This window comes from Podarcis muralis, chromosome 3 (assembly GCF_964188315.1).
Source record: "Podarcis muralis chromosome 3, rPodMur119.hap1.1, whole genome shotgun sequence".
NCBI classification, from domain to species: Eukaryota; Metazoa; Chordata; class Lepidosauria; order Squamata; family Lacertidae; genus Podarcis; species Podarcis muralis.
The window spans coordinates 65,771,222-65,798,280 of NC_135657.1; the positions used below are offsets into that span (position 1 = coordinate 65,771,222).

Here is a 27,059-nt window from a genome sequence, read left to right on the forward strand (position 1 = left end):
CTCTGATTTATAACGACAATAGATTGTGCTTTGCAAATATTAGGTGGCTTATTTTATTTTAACATAAAATAAATCACTTGGAGTGAAGGATACAAAATTATATATGTTTGTGACCTATGCCCATCTGCCATATATTTGTATAATCCACCCAGCCAAAACACTACTGTTGCAGTGTAGGAGAGTGGTAACCAAACAGTGGATGAAAATTCCTGCTGTTTGGTCCAGAAATTATTGATAAGAACGTGAAAAAAATAGCACAAATCACACAACAGGCAAACAAACACGGACAAAGTAAGTAAATGTTTTAATCCTCTATTTTCTCATCCTACAACTGCTGCATGCCATCGTAAGGATATAGAGAGTAGTGTTAGGGAGGGAATTCAATTTGGTTTGTATTTGCAGACAAACCTACCTAATTTGCAGTTTAAGAAACAATATGCAAACCAAAACACAGGCATTCTTTAAAAAGCACACTTCAAAAAGAAAGATGTCTGCAAACATGACATGAAGGCTGGCAACATCAACTGCTTGCAGATGACTGCAGTGCGTGGAGACAAACAGGTCATGAACCCGTAACAGTGACCAGAGGAGGAATGACTACAGGGGGGGGGGGCATAGAGAGAAGAAATGCCATGCTGCATGTGCAGCACCACAACCGGATGCCTTCATCTGCCCCAGCTGCAACAAAGTATGTCTCTCCTGCATCAAGTCTCTACAGTCACAGCAAGCGCTGTAACCTTCCAATAGCTTGACTTCACTCCCCAAAGGCACACTCCTTCATTGTCTCCCAAGACAGGTAGATGCCAACAAGAAAATGTCATACAATGATGGTTTTTAAAATATTTTTTTGCTTTGTCTATTTTTTATAAGGCTATTGTTCAGGACTTGAAATGTGTAGTGAAGATATCTCAACTAAGATTATTTTATTTTGATGGAATTATATTTCTTAACTCAAGGGGTTTGAAAATGAAATGGTGACTTTGAAACAGGAGGGCAAAATCAATAGCCATTAAGTGAATGAGGACATTTTAATGTATAGAGCAACATGAGTTAATATACTTTTATCACCAAACCAGCTCATACCTCAGACATTTGTTTTGGTCAAACAGAGGAGCCAAAGAAAGAAAGAAGAATCCATCATTTTGAACCAAGTGAAGTGTACCACGAAACCGAGAATGATTTGTGGTCATTCTAAACCAAAGAAAGTAACTAGGGGAAATTTGGTATATTAGAACTGAAGGACATATATGTGGATTACTTCATTTAGGTATCTCCTATCTGCAGAAACAGAGATGATAGAAACACTAGATGCAAATAAAAAAGCCTGCAGAAAATCTTTCCAACACACTGATTCTACTTGGTCCACATATGAACAGCAAGGCAGAGACAACACATTGGATTCCAGTGTAACCCCTCCCTCAGTTGCTATTTGCCATCATTGTTTGGCACACAACTGCTATGCCATCCATGCTACATTATATACACATTTACTAGGCACCAAGTTCATGAACTCAAGTAAAACTGAATAAACCAACATAGGATTGCACAGATAGACCACAAAGCTTGGCAGGAGAGAGCTTCTCACATACTTGGCAGGTGTCAATTAACTGTCTAGTGGGTTGCATTCATTTTGGTGATAATTTTGTAGTAATACACAAATGTTGTGTGGAATGTGTACATGGCACCCTCAGGCTTGCATTCCAGACCTATAGTTTGCAGTTATTCTGAAGTACACTGCTTAACTTTTCACCCTCTATTAATATTAGAATGTAGTGCCTGGAGACAGGAAGTAAGGTTGTGAATCCATAGCAGTGACCAGAGGACAAATAACCACTGGGAGGAGCACAGAGAGAAGAAACGCCTTGGTGCACCCACAGCAGCACAACCAGATGCCTTCACCTGCCCCAGCTGCAACAAAACATGTCTTTCTCATATCAGTCTCTACAGTCACAGCAGGCACTGTAACTTTCCAACAATTTTACTTCACCCCTAAAGGCACACTCCTCCATTGTCTCCTGAGACAGACGGATGCCAACTAACCAATAATCCTTTAAGAATCCGATTCATACTGAAAACAGATGCTTAAAACTTAATGATTGCTTAAACCATGCCAACTAGCTGTATAGTTACATTGTACTCTGTTGGGATATACTATAGTATGCACACAAAAGGGTGCTGAAAGAGTAGATAATTGGATACTTACTGCAAGAAAGATCTGTAGGGAACTGTGAGCCACTTCTATATATTGGTATTCAAGAACACAACCTGAGACAGTGATGTAGCGATGGTCCTCCGGTGCCCAGTCTGGGGCTGGGGTCACAGATGTCACTGTGCAGCCCGGCCCATTCTCCATCCACCAAGAACGGTGCATTGAGATATTGAAGGTCAGTATAAGATCTGTTTCCTGTCAAGAGGATAAAAGAAGAAGAAGTAGGATTATGGACCAAGGTTCAATTTTCTGTTATCATTAGAAAGAATAGGCATCTACATAGATCCATTAAGAAGAAGCATGAGAGTTGAATGAAGTGTGGGGTTCAAAGTCTCATTCACTCATGACACTCAAATACAAATTGAATCTGAATTTGGAATTTGAATCGTTTCCATTCCATTTATGTTCCAAAGAGGATGGCACATTGATAAATGTGTCCACTGGCAGCTGTGCCTCTGAATGTCAGTTTCTGAGAATTACAAGAGGGGAGAGTGCTGTTGTGCTCGTGTCCTGCTTGTAGGCATCTCATAGGCATCTCTTTGGCCACTGTGAGAACATGAAGCTGGACTAGGTGCGTTTTTGGCCTGATCCAACAGGGTTCTTCTTATGTCCTTAAAACATATGTATAATACATGTGACATTGTAATCACACCAGGCTCTTGTCTTTCCCCCCTCTGCTTCCATAAAAATGTTTATACCCAGCTCCGTTTTATTATTTTCCTAACCCTTCACAAGGCAACACTTATTGCCAAAAGCTATTTCCCAAGGCACCGTGGCTGTCTCATGTATTTTCAGCGAAAAGAAAGTCTGCCACCAGCTGGCACATTCAGTAGAAAGGAATATCCAGAGAAAGAGAACCAGCACATGTGCTCAGTCATGCAGAGGAAAGGCAAAGTCTCACGTCACAAATGTCCTCTCTGAGCCCAATCAATCCCACATATCATGCAGACAATCCCGCTATTTTTATCATTAACATTTTGCAAATCAAGTTAAGATTGTTTTCGAGGGGGAGAGCACTGATCAAGGGAACTTCAATGCAGCAGAAGGCAGCACCTCTGCTGCTGCTCTTCATAGCCCCAAGAGATCAGTGCTGTCTCCTCAGATTCCACTGATCTCTGAAACCAGCTTTCACTCCCTGCAACACCCAACAAGCAATTGATGCTGTCAATTCTAACAGTGCAGATCGCTTCTAGGTAGTACAAGTATGCTGAGGGCACAGCTTAGGCTCAACTTAGTAGTAACTAAAGAAAACAACTGGTACTAAAGCACAAAAACCAGTGGATTAATTTATTATTGTTCACATCTATTATTCTGGAGCATCAAAATGTAAGATGAAACACCACTATTACAACTGTGCTGTTTTATACCACTGTTGTGCATACTATTAATATAGGTGTTGCTTAAAACACGGCTGTGCATACCACAGGCTGAATGAATTTTGAGTGGACTCTAAAAATGTCTGCAATAATAGCAAGGGACCTCTCCCACCCTGCCTTGAGTAGTTGCCGTATGTTTTCTGTTTAACATCTGTGTTTCAAAGACTGCCAGGGAAACAGCTGCCTTGAAGCTGTAGAACTTAACAGGAAGTGTTGATACACATTTGGCATGTCAATATTGTATTCTTACTAGCATTCATGTTGAGGATGAATTTATAATCCCAGTTCAACAAACAGTTGCTTCCTCTTCAGGACACAGAGCTACATCTGTGCAAGTTTTATTTATTGCCTATGAATATAGTCAATCTTTTGTAAATCCTGATGATATTTGAAAGCCCTGCTAATGAAAATGAGTGTATTAAAGTAGATTTAGCATTCTGTCCAAGTGAGAAACAGGAGTGGGGGTGATATACAAAAATGTGTCTTGCTTGGCACTCTTAAGGTGGCAAAAGATGATTCTAAATGGGTTAGGTATGGGTTTATTTCAATGGAAAGGCACAAGCTGGATTCTTAGAAACATGGTTTGCTTAGACAACTTCACAAGTGGCCTGCCTGTGAGAATGTAACATATTTTTTTTAAAAAAGAAAGAATTTATCTAGGCATGCCTCCTCTCATGAATTCTAGCTTAGAAACTGTAATTTTAAACACCTGTGATCTGATTCCCCACCCATCCTCTGGAAGTAGACATGGTCAAATCTGACAGTTTTGGTTTCTCTCAGTTTCCAGTCTCTAGTTCTATTTTCCACATTTCCTCATCAGTTTGTGATTTTTTAAAAAGTCTTCAGGAAAACAAACCAGCATTTTAGTGCAAATTTATCTTAATAGCCACATTTTGTCTGCCTTTTTTGCCTACTACACAAGTTTTGCTAATCAATTTCCTCACATATAATGCATTATTGTATGCTATTTTCATGAACAAATGCACACACACTTTACCCAAGTATATGATTCTTAAAAATAAGTTACTTGGCTGGAGAAGTGCTTTACAACAGCTGGAAAAGTGTGCCTTTCAATGGATGGCTCTGTTTTGGTTCATGTGTTGTTTTGGAAGGCTCAAATTTGGTTAGGCTAGCCTTTCGATGCAACCTGAACTGACTTTCTTCCCCAGCCCAGTTGGAAAGCAATCCATATAGAAATAGTGCCCTTGATTTTCTGTAAGAGATACTGGTAGAGCGGCATAGGGTGTTTGCCAATCATTCTGTTGAAAAATCATCCTGCAGAGATGACTGCTGGTTGCACACACACACACACACACACACACACACACACACACACACACACCTCAGGTTCAGACAAGGTCACAACCAAGAAGAATCACGTATTAGATGAGACAAGTTCATGTCTGATGAACGGTTGATGTTGGAACAGTTGAAACTAGATAGTAACTAATCATAAATCTTTGATAGTGTCAACAGGCAAGTGGGTAAGTTGATCCAGTAAACACTATATTTCCCTCACACTATAAGTCCCTCACCTAAACAATTCGTTCCTGCCCTTAGTGATTCCAACTTGTATCAAACACAAAAATGCATGTCTAGTAGAGCTGAACTGAATTGTTTGCCGAGTTTCAAGATGGAATTTGCTTAGTCAATGATGGGAAGCAGTTTTGAACAGCTAAGCAAATATTAAGAAAATGGAACTGTTTCTCCGATTTTTGTAAGAGTCATTCACAAAAGCACTGGAAAAAAGCCACAGAAGCTTATTTTTAAAGCTCCAAGTACTGTGCTGCTTCTAATTTTGCCCACAATTCAGGAAAGCTCGTGGATCTTTGGAGTAAGGGAAGTGTACAATTCCTGAGTATGTCTGGCCAAACCTGATGAAGTTCCCTGACCTAAATGAACACACCCTTTATATTGATTGTGAAATTGTTGTTAGGGCTGGGGGCAGTGGCTATTCAGCATATATGCTGGGGAGAGAAGGCGATACAGGGAGTATAAAAATGGATTTTGCTTAAATTCCTTAGAACTATGCTTCCTTAGACTTGGTCTGATAGCCTAAGAGATTGTACAACTTCCCTGTGAGCTAGTTCAAGGACAGCACAATTCTTAAAAATGGTATTGAGCAGTTTTTGAACATTTTCTTCTAGTGTCCACAAATTAAATAAAAACTAGATTTAATTTCTGGAAACTGCTGAAAACACCCTGGAAAACAGATGTGCTTCTCAACAATAAAAGCAAACGTGAAACTAAGAAAACTATATCAACTCAGCTCCAATTTTCTGCCATGATATGTCATCTCATTTCGCTCTACATGCCACAATAAATTTAACAATGTGAATTCTGCTCTTTCATTCAAGACTAGATTAACCATTGGGCAACTGAATACTAGCTGAGCCCGACTAGGGCATGAATTGACATGTTGCTATGAGGAACATCTCTTTGTGGAGAGAATATCTCTTGATATGTTGCGTTGAACTCCCTTAAAATCTCTAGCAGCATGGAACATGGCAGCTGGTCCCTTACCATATGAAAGGAGAACAGCTTTCATACTCTACTTAAAATGAAAATGTAAAATGCCAGTTAACTGCTTAGCATATGGAACTGCACCACCACATTTCCTACATTAAAACATAGGGGCGGGGGGCATTTTTCAACATGAGGGCTGCATTTCTTTCTAGGTAACCTTCTGAGGCAAGTATCCCAGTGGTGGACAGGACCAGAAGCAACAAGTCACCGTTTGCCATGAACTTGCAGGACAATGGAGAGGAGGAAGAGGATCCTGGTGAGGGGTATAGCTGGGACTGGAACACACCAGGGCAAGCAGGGGATGGGGAAGGAAGTGCTCATGGGGTGACAGAGGATGACAAGGCAATGGGGGTCAGTGCACAGGATACAGAGCCGCAGGACCTAGAGCCAGAGAGGCCCCTGTCTCCACAAACACAGTGGGCTCTGAAGCACAGGGAGCAGCAGGACGGGCGCTCTAGGAGGCTGAGGCAAGGCAAGGGCCCACAGCCCAGGTCCTAGCTAGCCAGGTGGGGTTCGCTAGCCCTGGGAGGAATTGTGTGATTCCTCAGCTGGAGCAGGTGAGGATCAAACCCAGATGCTGCAATCAGCATGCAAAGTACAGAAAGGAAACAGAGCTGAGGCGTTGTGTCTGCTCAACTGCCCAACTGCCCAACTGCCTTTGACTTGGATGTTCCTGGATCTCTACAGAAACTGTGCTTTGGGTTTGACTCTTGATTGTATCTTGACTGTTGGACTTCAGACATGGCTTCTTAGATTGACCCTGGACTGTGTCTTTGGACTTTGCTTGTGTGGATTGAACCTCAGACTTTGGACTTGGCCTACTGACTAGCTGCCAGGTAGGCCAGGGGTTAAGGATACCTTTGTGCAGTAGGCTTGTTTGTATTATTAGTATTAGCATTATTAAATCAGTTCCTATGAAACATTTGAAGTGATTTCAAAATACTATAAAGCAGCAAGCGAAAAGTATTTTCTAGCCCAGTAATAACACTCAAGGAGTGTTCAAAGCAGGGCCAGTGCGGGGTGTGGCCTGGTCCAGGGATCAAGAGTGATGGCTTTGGCCCCTGGGCCATGCTATGACAAGTGTCTGCTAGAAGGGAATGGCAGAACACAGCTCTTGCCACTGCACATATCTTTAGAAATAGACACAAGAAAGTGGTTGCTGTGTGATAGCTAGGGAAAAGGTGATGTGCCCTAGAATACAGTTCAATATAAAGGTTCACCCACAGCCTGTTTACTCCAACTCAGGTACGAATCTCTGATTTGGTGAACTTTCAAAGGCCTTAGTTTTGTTATAAGCAATATGGTTAGCCAACAGAAGAGCGGAGCAGGATAAAATACAAATAAATAAATCTACAGTTAGTTGTTAAGTGAATTTAAAATAAAAAAGTGTGTGCAATGGTTGCTTGGCTCCCTGCACTTGACATTTGCTTCAGTTAATATGTGAAATATCTTAACAACAGCCAAGATGGCAAATTGCTTTGTGGCAAGGCTCCATTTCATCAATATTTTATAAAGAGTTAATAAATAATTGAAAGAGGTTACAACTGTATTAAAGATAAAAATGTGCACTATAGAATACTCAAGCATGTGAGTTCTCCAACTCTGACTTAAAGTGCATTCTGGGTGGGCAAGAAGCAAGTGTACAAAAAAGAAGAGTCCCTGGAAACCTCCATAAAAATAGGTTGGTGGGTTTACTGGCCACTGAAACATCCTCTATGGCAAGAGGCCAGGGAGAAAACCAGTGCAGGAGTATAGCCCATGGTGAGAACAGTGGGACTTCAGCACATTATTTTCATCCTATTTCAAGGTTGAAACTACAATAATCTAAAGGAGAGGGATTGTATGCTTCACAGTGAGTCACAGCATATACCTTTCTAGGAAAATCTTACCAACTTCAGAATGGCAGTTAGGTGAAACAAAGTCATTATATGCCGGCCATGATTGAGAGCGAACTTTGCAAGCACACTATTCAAATTTTGTATTTACTGATGTATAAACGGAGAGATTCTAGGCATTGCCTGCCTAGCAGCCAAGTCTCGAAGACCTTTATTCTTAGTTGATGCGATAAAGCTGATCTGCAGATACTCTCTCAAGGCACTCACTTCAATTATTAACACAAAATTTATTAGTTATGTTACTATAAATGCCTTAGAGCTGAGCTTTTTGCACTGAGAGAAGAGGGACTTGATTCCTGACTTCTGGTTTCAAAACTGCACATACCTTGACATTCTTTGTGCCAAGACATGTTGGCAAGTATTTGATCTCTCCTTCCATATAGGAGTGTCATTCCTATTGAAACTGAACCAGCACCCCAACATATTGCAGAGTAGCAAAAATTTACTTCATGGGACTGGAAGGGTTATTTGAGGTGGGTGCTCCACTTAGAGTTAGCAAGGTTGTGAGGCAATTGAGATTTTTTTCAGGGCGTCAGGGAACTTCTTTCTCCTTGTTGGTGCTTGTTAAGAGGGGCAGGGGCTTCACACTGCTGCCCTCAATGTACTTTAGGATGGGCTGCAGGTTATTAAGAGTGTAGCAGGAGGCGTTTCGATCCAGACAGCCTTCCTCAGCTCCAGCCTCCTGCTTGAAATACAGAGGCTGCTGCTACTTTGGTCCCAAAGGAGGTCAGGTTTTCCCTTTCTTTAGGTCTTCAGAAAAGCAATGACGAACCTAGACAGCATCCTAAAAAGCAGAGACATCACCTTGCCAACAAAGATCCATATAGTTAAAGCCATGGTTTTCCCAGTAGTGATGTCTGGAAGTGAGAGCTGGGCCATAAAGAAGGCTGATTGCCAAAGAATTGATGCTTTTGAATTACGGTGCTGGAGGAGACTCTTGAGAGTCCCATAGACTGCAAGAAGATCAAATCCCTCCATTCTTAAGGAAATCAGCCCTGAGTGCTCACTAGAAGGGGAAGGGCAGATTGTGAAGCTGAGGCTCCAATACTTTGGCCACCTCATGAGAAGAGTAGACTCCCTGGAAAAGACCCTGATGTAGGGAAAGATGGAGGGCACAAGGAGAAGGGGATGACAGAGGATGAGATGGTTGGACAGCGTTCTCGAAGCTACCAGCATGAGTTTGACCAAACTGTGGGAGGCAGTGGAAGACAGGAGAGCCTGGAGTGCTCTGGTCCATGGGGTCACGAAGAGTTGGACATGACTAAACAACAACAGGTCTTCAGAGTTGAACCATGAAACCTGTAAGAGCAGAGCCTCGGTTTATTTGAGGTGGGTGCTCCACTTGATGCTCCCATCCCCTCTGAACCATCTGAATGCCTATAGCCAGTTCTGTCTCCACTGTAACCACACTAAGCCAGAATAGCATGGCACTGCGAGTTGTTGTGGGGTCTCCTATCTGGATAGGTGGAGTTTTAGGTAGAAAGAATTGGCATTCCTAAATACTGTGCATGTTGCAGAAAGTAGTAAACAATTAAGTGGATTTTTTTTTTAAAAAAGATGCTCTCTCTCTCTCTCTCTACCCATGACTTGCTAATTATAAACAGAAACTTTGCAAGCCCATCCACCCTCTCTTCCGAAAAACCCTGGATCTGTGATTCTTCCTGTCCTCTGGGCATTGTCCAAACAGTCTGGAGAAATATTGCAATTACTGTAGAAAATAAAAGGTCAATGGAGGCTTAAAAATTCAGCACCAAAAAGCTAACATTGCGAACATGTCACAATCATCCTCTGTGCTGCTGCTGAAGGATGGCAAAAGCCACCTAAATATTTATGGTTATTTAAGAAAATAATAATAATCTTGAGCTTCCACCTGGATGTGACAAATTCAAGGGCAGAGACAAAGAATGTAACTATTTAAATTTTTAATGTGTCATTAAAATTAAAAAGACACATTCAAATGTGCCACGTTTCCAAGCACAGGTCTGGATGCTGTATATTTTCATTTGTGTGACTGGAGAAAATGTAGATTCTAAACATTTGGAAAAGCAGATGTTTGGATAAACACTTTTGTTACAGGATAAGGTATTGTTGAACCCACATAACTGGCCTTGATCCACAAATCCTTATTTGCGCATAGCCTGCTGGCAGCTTTGGCCGTGGAAAAAATAGAAGGGGGAAGACATGGCCTGGAATGAACACGTGAACTGGCTTTAGTCTTTTATGGTCTCCATTTTTTCTTTTTTATTAGGATCAATGCGATTTGCCAATGTGTTTTAAATTCACAAACCAAGAATGCATACAGACGATCTCTTAAAAGTTAAGGCATACGTGTCCAGGATCTTTTTAAGAACATGAGAAGTATATTGGTGAATAGATCAAGGCCCGCCTAATATTTTAGTATTCTCTGCATGTATACCAGCAGGCCATAGGGGCTCCACCAGGGGACCGCAATTTATGTGCTATTCACCTCTTCTCCTACACAACTGAAATCTAATCATCACTGTATGATATAAACTCTAGCTCTGTTGAAGGTCCATTAATTTAAACAATTCTGAACACATGACTCTGAGACTGAGGTCTTTCAAGGTTACAAACCCTTTGTTCAATCCAGTGATAAGTCTTATCAGTGACTACTAGCCATGATATGCTCTGTCTCCATGGTCAGAGGCAGTATGCTTCTGAATGCCAGTTGCTGGAAACCACAGGAAATGACAGTGCCCTTGTGCTCAGAAGAGTTCCAACAGGCATATGGTTGGCCACTGTTGGAACAGGATGCTGGACTAAACGAGCTATTGGCTGGTCTAACAGGCTGTATGTTATGATTTATTACTGACACAGATGCCCAATTTTCAAATGTGCAGCCCTATGAACTTCAATGGAGGATGTTGATGCATAGGCGCAAAGGAGCAGTCAATGTGCAAAAGTACTCCACTATAGACTCAGGGCTCTGCATTAGAGAAAAGATAGTCCTGGTCAGCACTGTAATCCCAGCAAGAACTTGACAGGACTTTCCAGCACAACTACAGTTCTAAGGCCCTGCTGGCGAGCACTCAGAAGCCTCTTGATATGTCCTGATGTTTAAAGTCTCACTGAAAACAGTGGATCTTTGATTGTCGTGGTTTTGACCTTCCCACAGTCTGTCACTACTCTGCAAATTTCTTGGTGTGATTCACACATGCATGTTCATCACTCAAGGTCTTCTACAGCCATTAGAGACCTGAATCCACTGGGAATTTGCTATATTCTTTGAAGACTCCATCACCACAGACAGATTTTTCATATTACCTCCCATAGCCATAAGCCAAGGCCTTTTCAGTGGATCAAGTTCACACATTCTGCTTCCATTGGGTCAAGAGTACAGTTATCAAATATAGATAAATCAAGCAATATAGCAGAAACATGAATGATGCAGAACCATGATTCATTGCTTAGTTCTGTTAGTTGTTATAGAACAGAGACATGCCCCCCCAAATCTGGCAGTACTGGGAAATACAGAAGGCTGCCAAGTACATCCAGTCATCCTGTGATGTGAGAAGAAATTTGCTCTCTGACTTGTCCAGTTGTAGATACAGCCCTTTCAGCCACTCCTGTAGGCAGTGAAAATGTAGCTCAACTAGAATGAAGCCACAAACCTGGACTGTTTCAGCTCTTTATGTGTTCTTGCTTGGAAACTCTCTTAGATGAATACTTAGAAGTCCACTCAAATTTGCAGCTATTTAAGCAAAGGGTAAGGTTGGGAGAATATGTCAATTTTGCTTCTTTTCAGTTTCTCATTTTCCATTCTTAAATTCATTCTAAAATTCATTTCTACATATGTTTATTTTTTTAAAAAACAAAATGTTATGAAATTTATCAGCATTTTAGTGCAAATTACTTTTAATGTACACTTTTTTGTGTAATTTTGTCTAATACACACATTTTTCTTTGCAAATCAGTTTCCCCTAATATTTCTGTATATTTTGACTATGTGCATTTTTACAGACACTTTACATAAAGTTCACATTTTGAATAATTGCTGTATTTCCGTTCCTGCATTGTTTCGAAAACTGCCAGTTAAGTAAGATCACTTTTAAATGCAAACTGAATTGAATTTCTACCCCATCCCTAGGAAAGGGAGAAAGTCAATGAACTTTGCTTCCATCCTCTCGATCCATAAAACGTAACATCCAGAAGCAAGTGTGCAAAGGCATCTTGATGGGTCACACAGCTTGGAGAACGAGTTTTGGAAGACTTCTCATCTTCCTTGCTATGGCGGCCCAGCAGCCTCCTTCTACACAGCTTCTCCCCACTAAATGGCACACCCCATGGCGCAGAAGGGCTTCCATTATCTTTACAATGAAGCTTCTAAAGCAGCGTTTTCTGCATCCCAGTTTTTTAATCAACTGAGTCCATGAAAGAAAAAGCTGTTCAGCCACCAGCCCTCACTCCCCGAAGTCCTTCCAGATAGATACCTTTCAGCACTAAAAGCAATGAACTTTAATTAAGAATGACTTCCTGGAGAGGCAGCTAGAAAACCAAACTCCCTATTTCTGAAGGCTGAAGCAGTGATTGAAAACTTTATTTCGGTATCTGGCAGACGGCAGATTTACCATTCTAACTGTGGTGTCTGTGTCAGTTTCTTAAATTAAGTTTTCCGTAGCTGATTTGGCCTTGGGAAATGCAGAAATGTGGTTGAACTGTCTCCTGGGGCTTCTTATACTAAATTTTTTGTTTGTGTTTAGTGCTAATGCAGAATTAGCGGGACTACTGTGTCAGAGAGCTAGAAGATCGATGCTTTTATTACTCTGAATTGGAAAGCTGGTCTTATTCAATAGGGCTCTGGCTGGGGAAAATGATATTGAGAGCTTCCTTCCTCCCTTTCTTCAGAGAATTCAGAATCTTGTAAAACATTAGGAAATGTGAACTCAAAGTAGCAGAATTAATAGTATACTGCTGGTAGTTTAACAGAATGTGGTGAAATATAGATTTCATGAAAAGAATATACGTTTATCCAATAAAGGAAATGCAACATTCCAACAAACAATGCACAAGCACCATAACTATTAAATTACTGAGAATAAGTGATAGAATGTTAATTTCCTTGCACCGAATTGTATATGATATTGCTAATGAATTGGCTCCTGCAGTGACATGTACCTTGTTTGGATTCAGTCCAGTCCAGGCTGGTTTCAGGAAGGAACTAGCTTTGGTTGCCCTGGTGGATGCCTTATACCAGGGAATGGATGGAGCAAGGGTAAATGACACTGGAATACTATTGGCTCTCCCAGACCTCTCAGCAACTTGTCATACCAGACTGGACTGCTATAACATGCTCTGCACAGGCTCCTTTAAAGATGATTTAGAATCTTTAACTGGTGCAAAATGTGGCTGCTCAGCCTAGGTGGTTGAAACATGTGACACCTGTCTTGCACCAGTTGCGTGATTTGAAGGGAGATGAAGGTGCAGATATTGCCCATACATTGTCAAGAGGAAGGAGGCAAGGCTAATAATAATAATAATAATAATAATAATAATAATAATAATAATAATAAATGTTTATTTATACCCCATCCATCTGTCTGGGTTTTCCTAGCCACTCTGGGAGGCTTACAGCATATATAAAAAGGTAAAGGTACCCCTGCCCGAAGGCCAGTTGTGACCGACTCTAGGGTTGTGCGCTCATCCCACTCTAGAGGCCGGGAGCCGGCGCCGTCCGAGGATACTTCCGGGTCACATGGCCAGTGTGACGAAGCTGCTCTGGCGAGCCTGCACCAGCGCAGCACACAGAAATGCCGTTTACCTTCCCGCTATAAAGCGGTCCCTATTTATCTACTTGCACTTGGGGGTGCTTTCAAACTGCTAGGTGGGCAGGAGCTGGGACCGAACGACGGGAGCTCACCCCGCCACGGGGATTTGAACCGCCAATCATACAATCGGCAAGTCCTAGGCACTGAGGTTTTACCCACAGCACCACCCGCGTTCCTTTACAGCATATATAAAAGACTGGAAAACATCAGACATTAAAATTTTCCCACTACAGGGCTGAAGATGTGCAATTAGAAGTGTGAAGCTAGTTCATTGCCTTCAAGTGGATTCCTGATCCAAGAGAGAATGAGGGCAGCCAAAATGTTACCTCAGAAAGGCAGCTGGAGAGGTCACAACTACAAGGAGCTCCATCACACTTTGACAAAGACAGTTAAGGAGATGAGGAGTCATCTCTGAGGGGTCCTCAGGGTGAGATAATGGGAAGATTAAGTTACACAGCTGGGATCCCTTTTTGGACCTTAGAATACCTGGAACAGGATTTGTGCTCAGTAGACAGCTCCAGGGAAACTCTGAATGGGATTTGAAGTTCAGACCCAATAAAACGCACAAGCAGATACTGATGACCTTACAGGGGTCTGCTTTTCCAAAGGCATGAGAAATAAAATCCTTAGAATCCTTTTTGCTGTAATTGTCATTGTAAGTCGCTTTGAATTACTGTTTGTAAAATAAAGTGACTAATAATGTTTATCATCATCATCAATCCCTTTACATAGGAAAAATAAGATAAAGCTCACCAACGATTATTCTTAATGGACAATCATGTACATCAGGTGATCATTTACATATAAAATGTATGTAAACTGTCTAACCCTAATGGATATAATCTTACAGTCTCCTTAATTGCTGGAAATGTTATACATTATTCTATGCACAATTCTTGCACCTATTGCACGTATAACTGTACATTATATTACCTGAAACACTCACCATCCATGGTTCTTATGGGACCACTGTGGGAGACTATACAAGCTGTTCATATATATTCTTTGATAAAATACCATCAAGTTCATCTCTACTATGTTTAAACTTGCCTATGAACCTTTGATCTCACTGCCAGACTGCTTCTAGAAGATTTTATTCTTCAAGATTTTAAACTAAAGCTTTTCAGCTTTGAGAGTTTACACTTTTATTCAGTACTTAAAGCTTTCCAAGCTTCTGAGCCAGTTATTTCATTAGATATGAATAAATTTGAATTGTCCGTACACAATGCTAAAAGGCTTAGCGTGCTTTGACCTGGCCTAACTAACCTTGCCATCTAAACCATTAAGCTTTTATTTGGAAAAGGCTGATAATGCCCCATCAGTATTCTGCTCAGAACATAATGCAATAGTTGGGGTTTTTTTGAGACTCAGTTTTATAAAACATGTGAAATTAATCAGAGATAATGGATCTCATGGAGAAGAGAGAGAAAGATCTATTCCCCTTTGTTACTGAATATTATTCAAAAACAGGAGGTGGCCAATAAGGCACCAAATGGATTTTCTCTCTATTTACCCTTTAATGTTTCTCACTGTTTGCTCTTCTTACTCATAATAAGTCAGCCCAAAAGGTGGATGCAGTATGAGGAACTGTGACTCCTTTATACCATTAATCATTTCTTTTTGCGATTCATATAGCATTATCACTTCTGATGTCACCATGCTGATTTCATCTCAAATGCGCTTTGTTCTAATGATTTTTTTAGAGACTGCCTTCAACAGATATATACAATTCAACAATATCTCTGGCATTCTCAGCATTTTGTCTTGTCCTTGCAGAGTTATGTTCTTTCAAAAAATAGAGAGCATATTTAGTTATATTTGATCATTTATCTTTTACAAAAAATGTAAATCTTAGGATCTAGCAGATGTGTGCACAAAAGTGAAAGGCAAATTATAGGGAAAGGAATTATTAACAAACACAGCATATGTAGTGGAACAGTGCCTATTACTTTTCTGTAAGGAGAGTGCAAGTGTAACTCTAGATATCGTTGGCCTAGTTTGCACAGTCTAGAAATGAAAAGAGGCCTATTGTGGGCCCAGGCATGGTAGAGGCAGTGGTGGAGTGAGGGGGACATAACAACAAAACAGAGAGGACAACAGTATTGGAATAAAATAAGACCAAATCTTTGTGGCCCATTAGGTGTGTATCCAATGGGTGTTTATCCAATGATTGGCTGGTTGATGGTTAAACAGGGTTGACCAAGGTTAAGGGTCACCCTGCAAAATACATCACATCCCAGTGACTGGCCAAGATCACTGCAAGTGAAGGTGATAGGGCCCATCAACACCTGAGCAGGGAATCTGGACATGAAGCACCTCTTCAGGCTCCCATAAGGGGATACCCCAAGACAGAAGAGCTGGGGCTTTGGATTCAACCCAAAGCCCCAGCATGGCTGGCTTTATATGGCCGGAGAGTGGACCAGAGGGAAGAGGTTCTTCTCAGGTCCACTCCCAAGCCACACCCCTTTCATGTATGTGATCGGTCAGAGGGCCAGGCAGGTGCATCCTCGGCAGTTGGCACAGCTGGAAGAGGCAGAAGTGCCTACTCCTGCTACGCCAAAAGCAGGTGCTGAACCAGAACAACAGGAGGAACAGGCATTGCCAACAAGGTCATCATTTCTCTATAGCTCTCTGAATAAGTGGGTTTCTTCAAATGTTGTAGTAAGCCAAGGTAAATGAACCTATCTGTATTCTAATAAATACCTATCTTTACTCTAATAATCTGTATTCTAATAAGGTTTCTTTTTATATTATTTTAATCCTATTAGAGTTTAATTACTTTAAAACAATTGTCTTTTACCTGTTCTTAGCTTTTTGTATTTTATCTGTGTTGTTTTAATTTGTGTTGGCCGCTGTGAGTCTGGGATAAAGGCAGGGTATAAAAAATAATAATTATACTAATAAACCAATGTTTGCCATGAATGCTGTTAAGTTGCTGCTGCTTTGCTGTTTGTTCCCTGGCTCCAATAAGTCAAGAACAAAACTTTCCTTGCAGTTATGGCTTTTTGGGGTGGGGGGTGGGATGGGGTGGAGAAGCAAAGCCTGAGTTCACATGCAGTGTTAAGCTATGCCTCATGGTTTATTTCTCCCAGGCCAGGCTGGACAGAGCAATTGACCAGCATGCATTAGCACACAGCTCCTTGGTAGTAAGCCGTGATTCATGGCTTATTATGATGCACACATGATCCCATTATAGGACATAGCCACTGTCTTTAGGCCTTTCTGCACTTATCTTTTATAATGGTATGACTGCTTTTAAGAGTGAATTTGGCACTGATTCTTTGCACTGTTGGTCACATATAACTGTTAATAGAGAGTGAGGGTGGTTTTCCCCTTTCCACATTAATGGAGCACTGTGCTTGAATTGGGAAGAGTTCCATTCCTGTAGTCACACCCCTTACGTAACCTTGTGTTCCTCCAGCCAGTAAATGTCAGAATTATGAGCATGTGCACAGGAATGTATATATAATGGGGGTATATTCTAGAATTCTAATGCTGTGGGTGTATAGGAAATAGAAGAGTCTAGATGAGAGGAACTACCTGTGGCTGCCTGAGGTATGACTGGTCCTGGAACTCCCACTGCTTTCTGCCATTTTCTCATGAAACTGACAGAGGGAAGTGGCGCAAAATGATGACTCCCAAGCCATGCCTACCAGCACACACAGTTCAGAATGCCAGTGTTTTGTTGGGACCAGTATGCTCACAAGTGTCTATTGTATGTATGTGCGCATGTTTTCACATATGCGTGCATGTACCCAAAAATCAGTGGGAGGGTTACAGTGACGGAAAGAGAGCTTGAAAGTGGGAACGTGGAGCATATTTTTCAGAAGCTAATTGGTCTAGTTTACCTGCTGTGGCTGTAAATGATGAAATATTCCAAATCCACTTCTGTTTGAGGAAGCCTAGGTGTCTCGTGCCCTTCTCTCCTTTATCCTAGAGATCATATGCTTCCTGTGATTTTTAGCTCTACTCCTCTACTCTATCACTTAATATAAAGAGAAACAAGTGTTGTGAACCACTAATTATTCAGGGACTCTTTTCTCTTACATGCTACTGTTTTGAACTTTAGATGAACTCTTTGATCATAAAAGCATTAGGACAGTTATTAGGTGAAACTTCCCTTGAAAGGCTGTTGCTAGTTACCACACATTAAGATAGTGATTACTTTTAGAAATTCACACTTTACAAAGCTGGGAAAGGGATACATACTTCTTAAAAGACAGAAATGGGGTTCCCCCCCTAAAAAAATCTCATAAAAATCCAGAATGACATGGTTTTTAAAAATGCATAATTGGAAAATGAAATAGCACATAGATTTTCCTTATAGCTTTTACATTGTCACTAATTTCCATGTATAATTATTAGTTTAAATACAGTTTTCCTTAGGAAATCACACCTCCATTTTTTAATTTTCTCAATTTTGTCTGGAAATCATATCTTCTGGCAACCTTTGTGACTGTTCATCAGTGGGAATCCCACTAACTTCTTAGTTTTCTTTAACTGAACAATATTTTATTTTAGAACATTCCTTCATTCATAGTCCAATGTTTTAATATACAAAGGGCACCTGCAGAAAAACAAAACAGTGAAAAAAGGAAATGGATATCATTCCAATTATCTTTTCACATTTATTGTGACTCTCTGTGTTGAGCTGTAGTATTTAAAACAGGACTGGTGTTTAAGCGTGGTGAGAAATTAAGCCCTTCAGACAAGGGCAGCAGTAGATATTAATTCCATTATTTAGGTGAACGAATGCTCATTGAAAAATGAGCTGTCTCTATGTTTTAATAAACAGATATGGAAATATGGCTCAAACTTTTATGGAAATCAGTCACCATTCCTGCTTACTATTGTATTCAAATAGAATTCTCTGGTTCTTAATCTCATCACATGGCAAAGACCGCATCCTGCTTAACTGCTAATTATTCTTTTAAAATTTATTTAGACAGATTATTTTGCTTAGTGATTTAATAACTGCACTTAGCTTTTTGAATTAATTGCTGCCCTGAGGTATGATTGCTATTCATAAACATAGCAAACTCCATTTCTACAGAAGGGGGAAACTAAGAGAAGTTTATGAGATGTCTTGATGGCCACCCCCAAATATACACAGTGGAAGGACAATATGAGACATTCAACACCCATCATTTTCTGCTGATAATTTAATTTTATTTCTCTGACTCATCCTGGTTTCTGAAAACTATGCACCACACTTTGCATTATTTTGCCATAAATAGGTCCTATTTTGCAATAGATACTATAAATCTCACCATTAAATTCTGCATGACAAGAATGAAAGAACCATAGCAGACAATATATTGAATGTGTGCATGCATTAAACATGCCTTATTTTCATCTTATGAAAACAGCTTCTGGGTGAGTGTGGCGGCATCCGATCAGGATTATGGGTGCAGTGTATGGACAGCAACCATTTCCTTATGTGCCACAGTCCTACTGAAAACTATTTTCCCTGAAGCTACTATTATCAGTGGGGGAGAAGCTGCAACTAGAACATATAACAGCTTAGCTCCTAGGGTCAAACAGCAACTTGCAGGGAAAATTTCAATGTGGCATGGTCCCAATGCTGATGGAACAGCATTAACAGTGTTATCTTTAAAACAAGGACCAGGCATGTTAACAATTTACTTTATGACCTAATGCCATGAGCATTAATCTGAAGCAGCCTAAAGGTCGGCAGATGTATGTGCAAAGGGCTTCCTCTAAAGAAATGGTAACCCGTCAACCCAAGTTACCATCCCTGTGGATAAAACCCTATGTGAATAGGCCTCCTTCAGACTGATTCTGAATGCCCATTACCTGGCAGGGGGCATGACTGGTGCATGCATCAGTATGTAGGGGAAGAGGCTCATTATTGAGAACCTCTTTATGCAATTACAGTGGTACCTCGGTTTACGAACTTAATCCGTTCTGGAAGTCCGTTCTTAAACTGAAACCGTTCTTAAACCGAGGCGCGCTTTCCCTAACGAGGCCTCCTGCCGGCGGTGCCCTTCCACCATTCAGCTTCTCTTCTTAGACTGAGGTAAAGTTCGCAAACCGGGACACTACTTCCGGTTTTGCAGAGTTCTTAAACCGAATAGTTCGTAAACAGGGCTGTTTTTAATCTGAGGTACCACTGTAGCATTCATGAATATTGAAGGCATGAATAGATGTAATGACACACAATGCACAGTCTAAGAATTTCAGAACTGTAGCCTAGTCCAGAATTCTACAGTCACTGCAATACAGCAACATATACTTACACAAGTGGGTTTCCCTGCTCAGTTCAGCAGAGGAAGCATATCTCCATGTTTGCAGAAATATGTGGTGATAGATCTCTGCATAGTTACCATTGGATCATGTGTAGAAGGGCAATTCAAAGTATGCTAACATTTACCCCTGAATTGCTGCACTCTTCATATTTTTAAACAAATCATTCATAATTGCTTTTAAATTGTTACTAAAGGAAATAAGAACATGATGAAAAAAGTTACATGGGTTTAAACATGATTTTCACTAAAGATTATATGTTTAATTGGGGGATCACTGAATATGAATCATATATATATATAGAGAGAGAGCAGTTTGTATGTGTGTTCAGTGGTTTCACACTAAACTATGCACCATACTGTTCTCAACATGTCCTACTCTTTGTAGATTGACAAGAGGCTCTGGTTTCTACAATATGTTAATAAACTGCTCTCTCTGTCTCCCTTGATCAGATTGACAATTATATTAAATTTCATGAGACTCTTCTCAAAGGCAAGGCATTGTTCTCAAGGAAGCTAGAACATCAAATTCAATTCATTGACAGCTACATTTTGGCTTCAAAGCAGGTTTTTGGAGTTTAAAGCTATTGCCAAACTCCTCTTAAGCCAATCAATGAATGCAACAAATTTCATGAATTGCAGCTTAAAGCTTCAAAGGGGGAAAAAGTGTGCCCCATGACAGATGCAGATGGTGTGTTTTTATTGTCAGGATTGCTATTAGTAATTACTGTACCTAATTTTCCCCCTGTGACTAGCAGGGCTTTTCTTTTTAAAAATTCACTTCCAATTAGAACACAATCGTTGAAAGAATGTGAAGCAAAAGGAGAATGTAGAGGGGGAAAATATGTTTTGCAAGTATCAAGGATACAAACATGACCATGAATACATTGAGGCTAGAAATCAGATTATTTTCTACTCATCAGAAAAGTAAAACTCTGTAAGAAAGAATGCTAAAATCATTTTCCAGGACAAAGGCTATGATTAAACTAATGAAAAAGTCACAGAAGGAGGCAATTTAATTTAATTTAATTTGAGACGTAATATTCAATGCCTTTTAATCTGATACTTCAATAATTCCATGTTAAAATCTTGAAGGATTTGGTTTTCTAGGATAGATGTTTACGGTTTCCCCTCATTCTTAATGTCCATTTCATAATATCAGAGATGGGGCATAACTTGCAAAAAGAAAAAGAAAAAGAAAACGGTAAAAAAAAGCACAGGTCCTGGCTCTGTCCCCCAGCATACCAGACAGATGTGCCTTGACATCACATGCCAGACAACCATCTCTTCTGCACCCAGGTTGCAAAAGTGTCCTATAACTCTTCAGCAGGGCTGCCCCGCCCCACCCATGAGGCAGACTGAGGCAGCCACTTCAGGTGGTAGAATCCTGAGGCAGCACCCCCATGGCACCCCCTCTACCCCTGACACTGCTGTAAAAGTGGTGGTGGCTTCCAGAGAGATCTCTAGACCGTCCAAGTGTGCCTATTTTCCAGGGACATATTTAGAGAATTTAGAGAAGCCATTCCAGTTTCTAATTTGATCCCAGAATGTCCCACTTTTCCTTAGGAGGTCCCTATTTTCATTGGAGAAATGTTGGAGGGTATGGAGTTCGGGCCATAGCAATGAGCTCCTGGTTGCATTTGGGGTGAGGGCAGGTTCCCTGCTCCGTCGCTACCCCCAAGTGTATTCCCCTATTCTGACTTTCGCATCGTGCGGAATGTCAGTCTGTCCCCTATGGTGGGGGCAGATAGTCGCAACCAATGCCTAAGCAACCACTCACAAATTTGTATTTTAATAAAGTTGTGGCCAAAATTATGCCAAAAATCTTAAACAAAAAATTCTGTGTGATGTGTGAGTTATTGGGGTGGCCCTGGGGACCTCGACACGCAAAGCATATTCCACAAAAACCTCTCAACTCAAAACATTTTTAAAGTTTAGGGAAATGTGGCTGTCTCAGTTTCATAGTATAAATATGAATCCTTTCATGTCCTCTACTTCTAAGTAATACCTGGTAGCAAAATATTGTCATAACTTGAATCCCCTGAAGCAGTCAAATGGCCTTATTAGACTGCTGAACCCCCACTTCTTTCTCCAACTAGCTGATATTATGAGATGGGAAGGTGTATTCCAACATATGGTGGTGGAATTCTGGAAATGTACAGGATCTATAAATCAATGAACCTAATTGTCTTCAAAGCTCATCATTTCCAAAGCCATTTTATGATTTTGGATGCTTAAGGTTAGTAGTCCTATGGTGGGATCCTAAGGTGAATATGGGATGGGAGTGGTGGGTGGTATGTTGATGAGTTATGTGATTCATAATAGTGCCTATTACTTGATTAAGACAAGGCACAATCACGTAGGTGTTTGACTGATAAGTAAAATGACAACTGCTTGCTGAAAGATCGGAGAGAGACAAAACCATTAATATTCATGACCCCACACAGATATGCCTAAACTTCTCTCTCTCTCTATCGTAATCTCTCTACCTAGCCTGCCTTTCAATTTACCACAGTCTAAACTCATGAAATCACATGCACAACTCAATCATTAGCATACTTAAGGGCATGCTTGAACTTTTAGGCATGTGCTTAAATCTTCTTTAATGCTTAGGTGCCTTTCTGAACTGAGGTGATCCTAATTAGTAGATTTGCTAGGGAAGTTAACTTTGGCGGAATAAGGGTCTGCAATTCCAGCAAAACCTCTTTCTACTACAGTGCTTAAGGTTAGACTAGCCCTTCTTGCCTATGCAATAGAATAGCAGCTTGGTTCTGTCCCATCAGTCCCTTATATAAACAAGGGGGCTTTGCCATTCTGCTACAGAGGGAAAAATAAATCCAGGTCACATGTAATTGTGTGTCTCTGTGCCAAACCTAGGGCATATTCTTGTGCAATTGCTGTACAACGGTACACTATAGTTGTTCTGGATCCAAATGTTTAGTCTCTCTGCTAGCATGTGCACTGCAGGAGAACTGAATTTCCTTGCCTACATATGCACCACCCTGCAAGAGATTTTATTGAACATGCTCTTTACTGCCATGTGGAATTTGGTTGCCTGGTGTGTGTTTCCAGACAATAAAAATAAAATAAAAAGGGTTGCTTTAATTGTTAACAGCAGCTCTTCAGCTGCACGTCAGATGATAACAACAGCATACTTTTTTAAACTGCCTTTGTAGAAGACGAAGAACAGCTACTGCCTTAGTGGCCCAAAGAAATACCTAAAATAGGGTTAGGGGACAAAATGTACGCATCCTGGTTAAAATGCTGAAAGGGAGGATTCTTCCCTTTAGGCATGTAAACAGATCAGAAGCAACTAGCAGGGGTTGGACGCGGGAAGAGAATTGCATAATGCACCATCCACCTCTTTCCTCCTCTAGCACTGTTGGTTAAATTATCCCAGGAGATGATTGCTAGGTGTGTTCACCAGCATTCTTGTGCATATATTCACTACACACAAACAAGAATAATCTGGTTTCACTTATGGAGAGCTGTCCCATCTGCTCTTCACAATTGAAACTGGCATGTCCTTGTCAATAAATAAATATAAATGAGCACAAAATAGACATTGATTGGAAGTGTCTAGCAATAGGTTGAGGTTGCTTTTTCAAAAGCAAAGCAAAGCAAAGCATCCATTTGGAAGGGCTAGGGAAGAACTGACCCTTCTCCTGGGAACAGTTCATAGTTTTCTGTGAAAGGCTGCCAAGCACGACATGAACCCACTGCTCTATGATATAGTTCACAATGGGTTAATATTCCACTTTTTCTAGGCCAATAGCACAACCTTTCTGTTTCCTTGCTCAAAAACGAATCAAAACGCTGAAGCCTTCAGCCCTGACGAACAAAGAAACGAGTTATACAACTTATAACAAGGAGATGTTTTAGAAGGTACTTAATTTGCAATGTTATTATTAACATAACAGTAAAAAAATATTTAATAAGGAACCCATTTATTGTGGCAGAAGAATCCCCACCCCCTGAGGTTGATAAGCTCTGTTAGATGCTTCTGTCAAGAAAGGAAATATTTTTCCAGTGGTTGCACAAACAGAATAAACCAGAGAAATAACATTATTTCAGATAAATGATCAATCTCTCCATAGTCCTTGACGCTCATTTCAAAGAAGATTTCTGCTGGGGTACACCAGGAAGCCTGTCATGCATGTAATAGAATCAAAGAGCTCCATTATAGTCCCAAATTGGTATGATCTCTGTTTATCCCTGAACTCACTTTCTCTAGCAGCAGGTCCATGTCCAGAGTCCCTGGTAGCTTTTTAAACCTGACAAACTGGTTTAAGAAACTACTGAGAGATTCTCTTCTTCTCCTCAGGAAAAATTTATTTCATATGGCCTTTTACTCTATAAAACTTGCAAATATTGGTGTTACATTAGGCACAAGAAACCTGAAGATTAAATCAATTTTGATTTTGACCTTGGTGACATTTCTAATCCCTCCACCCTGATCTACCAATACCTATGAGTTGCTATTTTGACACTTTGAATTTGAGACTATTTTATAATGGACTCATTTCAGCCGAAGATGTGTAGATTTACATAGATTTGGGGATGTCAGATAGTACAGTTAAAATAAAACACTTTGAATAACAATGAACTATGCTATGAAGCCTGGAATCAAACATCACTAGAAAGAATGCTGGAGTGTGTGTGTGTGTGTGTTTATGTAACTGACCATCTGACTCATGCCAGAGCATTCACAAAACCATCACAATGCATAATATAGTATAATAATGAATGTGTATCAGCTTCATCTGAACCTGCTAAAATAATTTATGCAGAGCACTGGTAGCCAATATGGTATTCTCCAGATATTTTTTGACTCCAACTCCCATCCCCCTCAGCCAGCAGGACCAATGGTTGAGTTGATTTGGAGGGTACTACTCTGTCTACCCCTGCTGTAGAGTGATAATGTTCACAATTACAAAAGGGGGGGGGGTTTCAGGGCCAGTTCTGAGATAGCAGGGGAATAAGAGTGCCAACATCTGGCTCATCAAAGGCAAAAACTGAAGTCTTGCTGTGCATGCACAAGGCTTTGGGTGCACCTAGAGTCAGACCCTCTCTCAAACAAAGAACTTGAAAGCTTGCACGCTTTTATTACATTTACTTGGCCTAATAAACGTAACACTATGATGTGGATTTGAGAAGTTCTCCAGATTATGGCCTGAGGATTTTATGATTCTACAAACCAGGGAGTCACAAGGAAGAACAAAAGCCTTGTGTAAACTTCAAGTGGGATTACAAACATCATGACATTTTCATAAATATTTGTTTCAGAGCAACCTGCAGTTCATGTTTTTTTTTTTGTTTACCAGCTTCTCCATCAAACTTATGTTTGAGTAAGCTCAGTCTACCTGTTTGTTGTGGCAGATATTTCATAGTGAGGTAGGTGAGGTACCTGTGGACTGGAGAGAAGCAAATGTTGTCTCCATCTTCAAAAAGAGGGGAAAAGAATGTCCAGGTAACTACTGGCCGGTCAGCTTGACATCAATACCAAGAAAGGTTCTAGGACAGATAATCCAACAGTCAGTCTACCAGCACTTAGAAAAGGATGCTGTAATTACTAAGACCCAGTATGTGTTTCTCAGAAACAACTCAGCCTGGACAAATCTTGTTTCTTTTTTTGATAGCTACAAGCTTTGTGGATCAGGGGAATGCTGTGGTCATAGTGTACCTTGATTTCAGCAAGGCTCGTGACAAAGTCCCCTATATTTTTGTGGAGAAGCTGGTAAGATGTGGGCTGGGCAAGGTTACTTTTAGGTGGATTTGTAGCTGGCTGATTGAATGCAAAGAGTGCTCACTAATGGTTCTTCATCATCCTGGAAAAAAGTGACAAGTAGAGTGCCGCAGGGTTCTGTCCTGGGCCCTTTGTTGTTCAAAGTCTTTATAAATGACTTGGATGAAGATATTGGGATGCTCATCAAATTTGCAGATGACACCAAACTGGAAGGGGTAGTCAATGCTGCTGAAGACAGAATAAGGATTCAGTATGATTTTATAAGTACTGTGCCTTCTTATATTGTATGTTGCATCTAAATCATTGAGACAATTATGGCCGCAAAGCTTTTAGCAATCACAGGTCTTAAAAAATTAAATACCAAGCACTCTCTGTGTGTATGTGTGTATTGTTCTCAGAAATGCAGTGTGTTGGGAGGTTAGATCTAGACCTACAGCTGCAATATTTGGTGGGGGGAGTGGCCTTCTCCCATGTGGCAGTTAGCAATAGGAAAAAACCTCCAGTTGGCACCAATGAAAGTTTCCCACCAAATACTAATTGCAGCAGAGGGAGGGGTGATTTTTAATGATATTACAGATGGGGATGCAAGGTGTACCCTCCCTTGGATTCCTGAGGGTTCCTGAGCATAATCCTCCATCCTTGTGCCGGGTATTTATTTATTTTTTAGGAAATCTATGCCGTGGTTGCCAGTCATAGCCACAAAACACAAACCGGGAAGCAAAACCCTTTTAGTTTTCAGCCAAATCAACCTTTCGATATACCCAGTACAAAACTCCTGGACTGATTTGTCTTCAATTTGGCAGGTTTCTCACACAGGAGCACATGTCTAATGTATGCTACTTTCATACAAATTGCCTATAAAACAACAGGAGAGATTAAGTGAGTCTTTTTTTGACCACTCCAAACTGCAAAGGTTATCCCTGCACATAAACTGCTGCATACATCCTTCTGAAATCTGACAGTATTCATCTCCTCAGAATGGACTTGCAAATTTAATCATATTCTGCCAAAAACAATCCTCTCCAAAGTTACAGATGGTCCCTTTTAAAAAAGGAGAAATATGCTTGCAAATTACATTCAATTCTGTCAAAAGGGGAAAAGGCTATAGCCATTTTTTATTTCCCCATAATAGTGAATAGGAGCAGCACATAGCTTTCTTATTCCATATTGGAGTCAGAATCAGACATTGGGTCAAATTGGAACAGGTTTGGATTGAACCTTGCTCTTTCCCAAAGCACTGAAATGGGAAATCTTG

General features: G+C 40.6%; 1 protein-coding gene and 1 long non-coding RNA gene across 5 annotated transcripts in view; one reads left to right on the forward strand and one right to left on the reverse strand.

Annotated features, from left to right (window-relative positions):
• LOC114594113 (uncharacterized) overlaps positions 1-2,148 on the forward strand; it is an 83,511-nt gene extending 81,363 nt beyond the window's left edge. Inside the window, exon 4 of the long non-coding RNA XR_003705881.2 lies at positions 1,767-2,148. This is a non-coding gene — a long non-coding RNA (uncharacterized LOC114594113). The remainder of the gene's footprint in view (positions 1-1,766) is intronic.
• NKAIN2 (sodium/potassium transporting ATPase interacting 2) overlaps positions 1-27,059 on the reverse strand; it is a 432,667-nt gene that overhangs the window by 81,920 nt on the left and 323,688 nt on the right. For all 4 annotated transcript variants that reach the window (XM_028723317.2, XM_077926023.1, XM_028723314.2 and 1 more), the window contains one exon: positions 2,204-2,404. In XM_028723317.2, the coding sequence (XP_028579150.2) occupies positions 2,204-2,404 (201 nt within the window). The remainder of the gene's footprint in view (positions 1-2,203; positions 2,405-27,059) is intronic.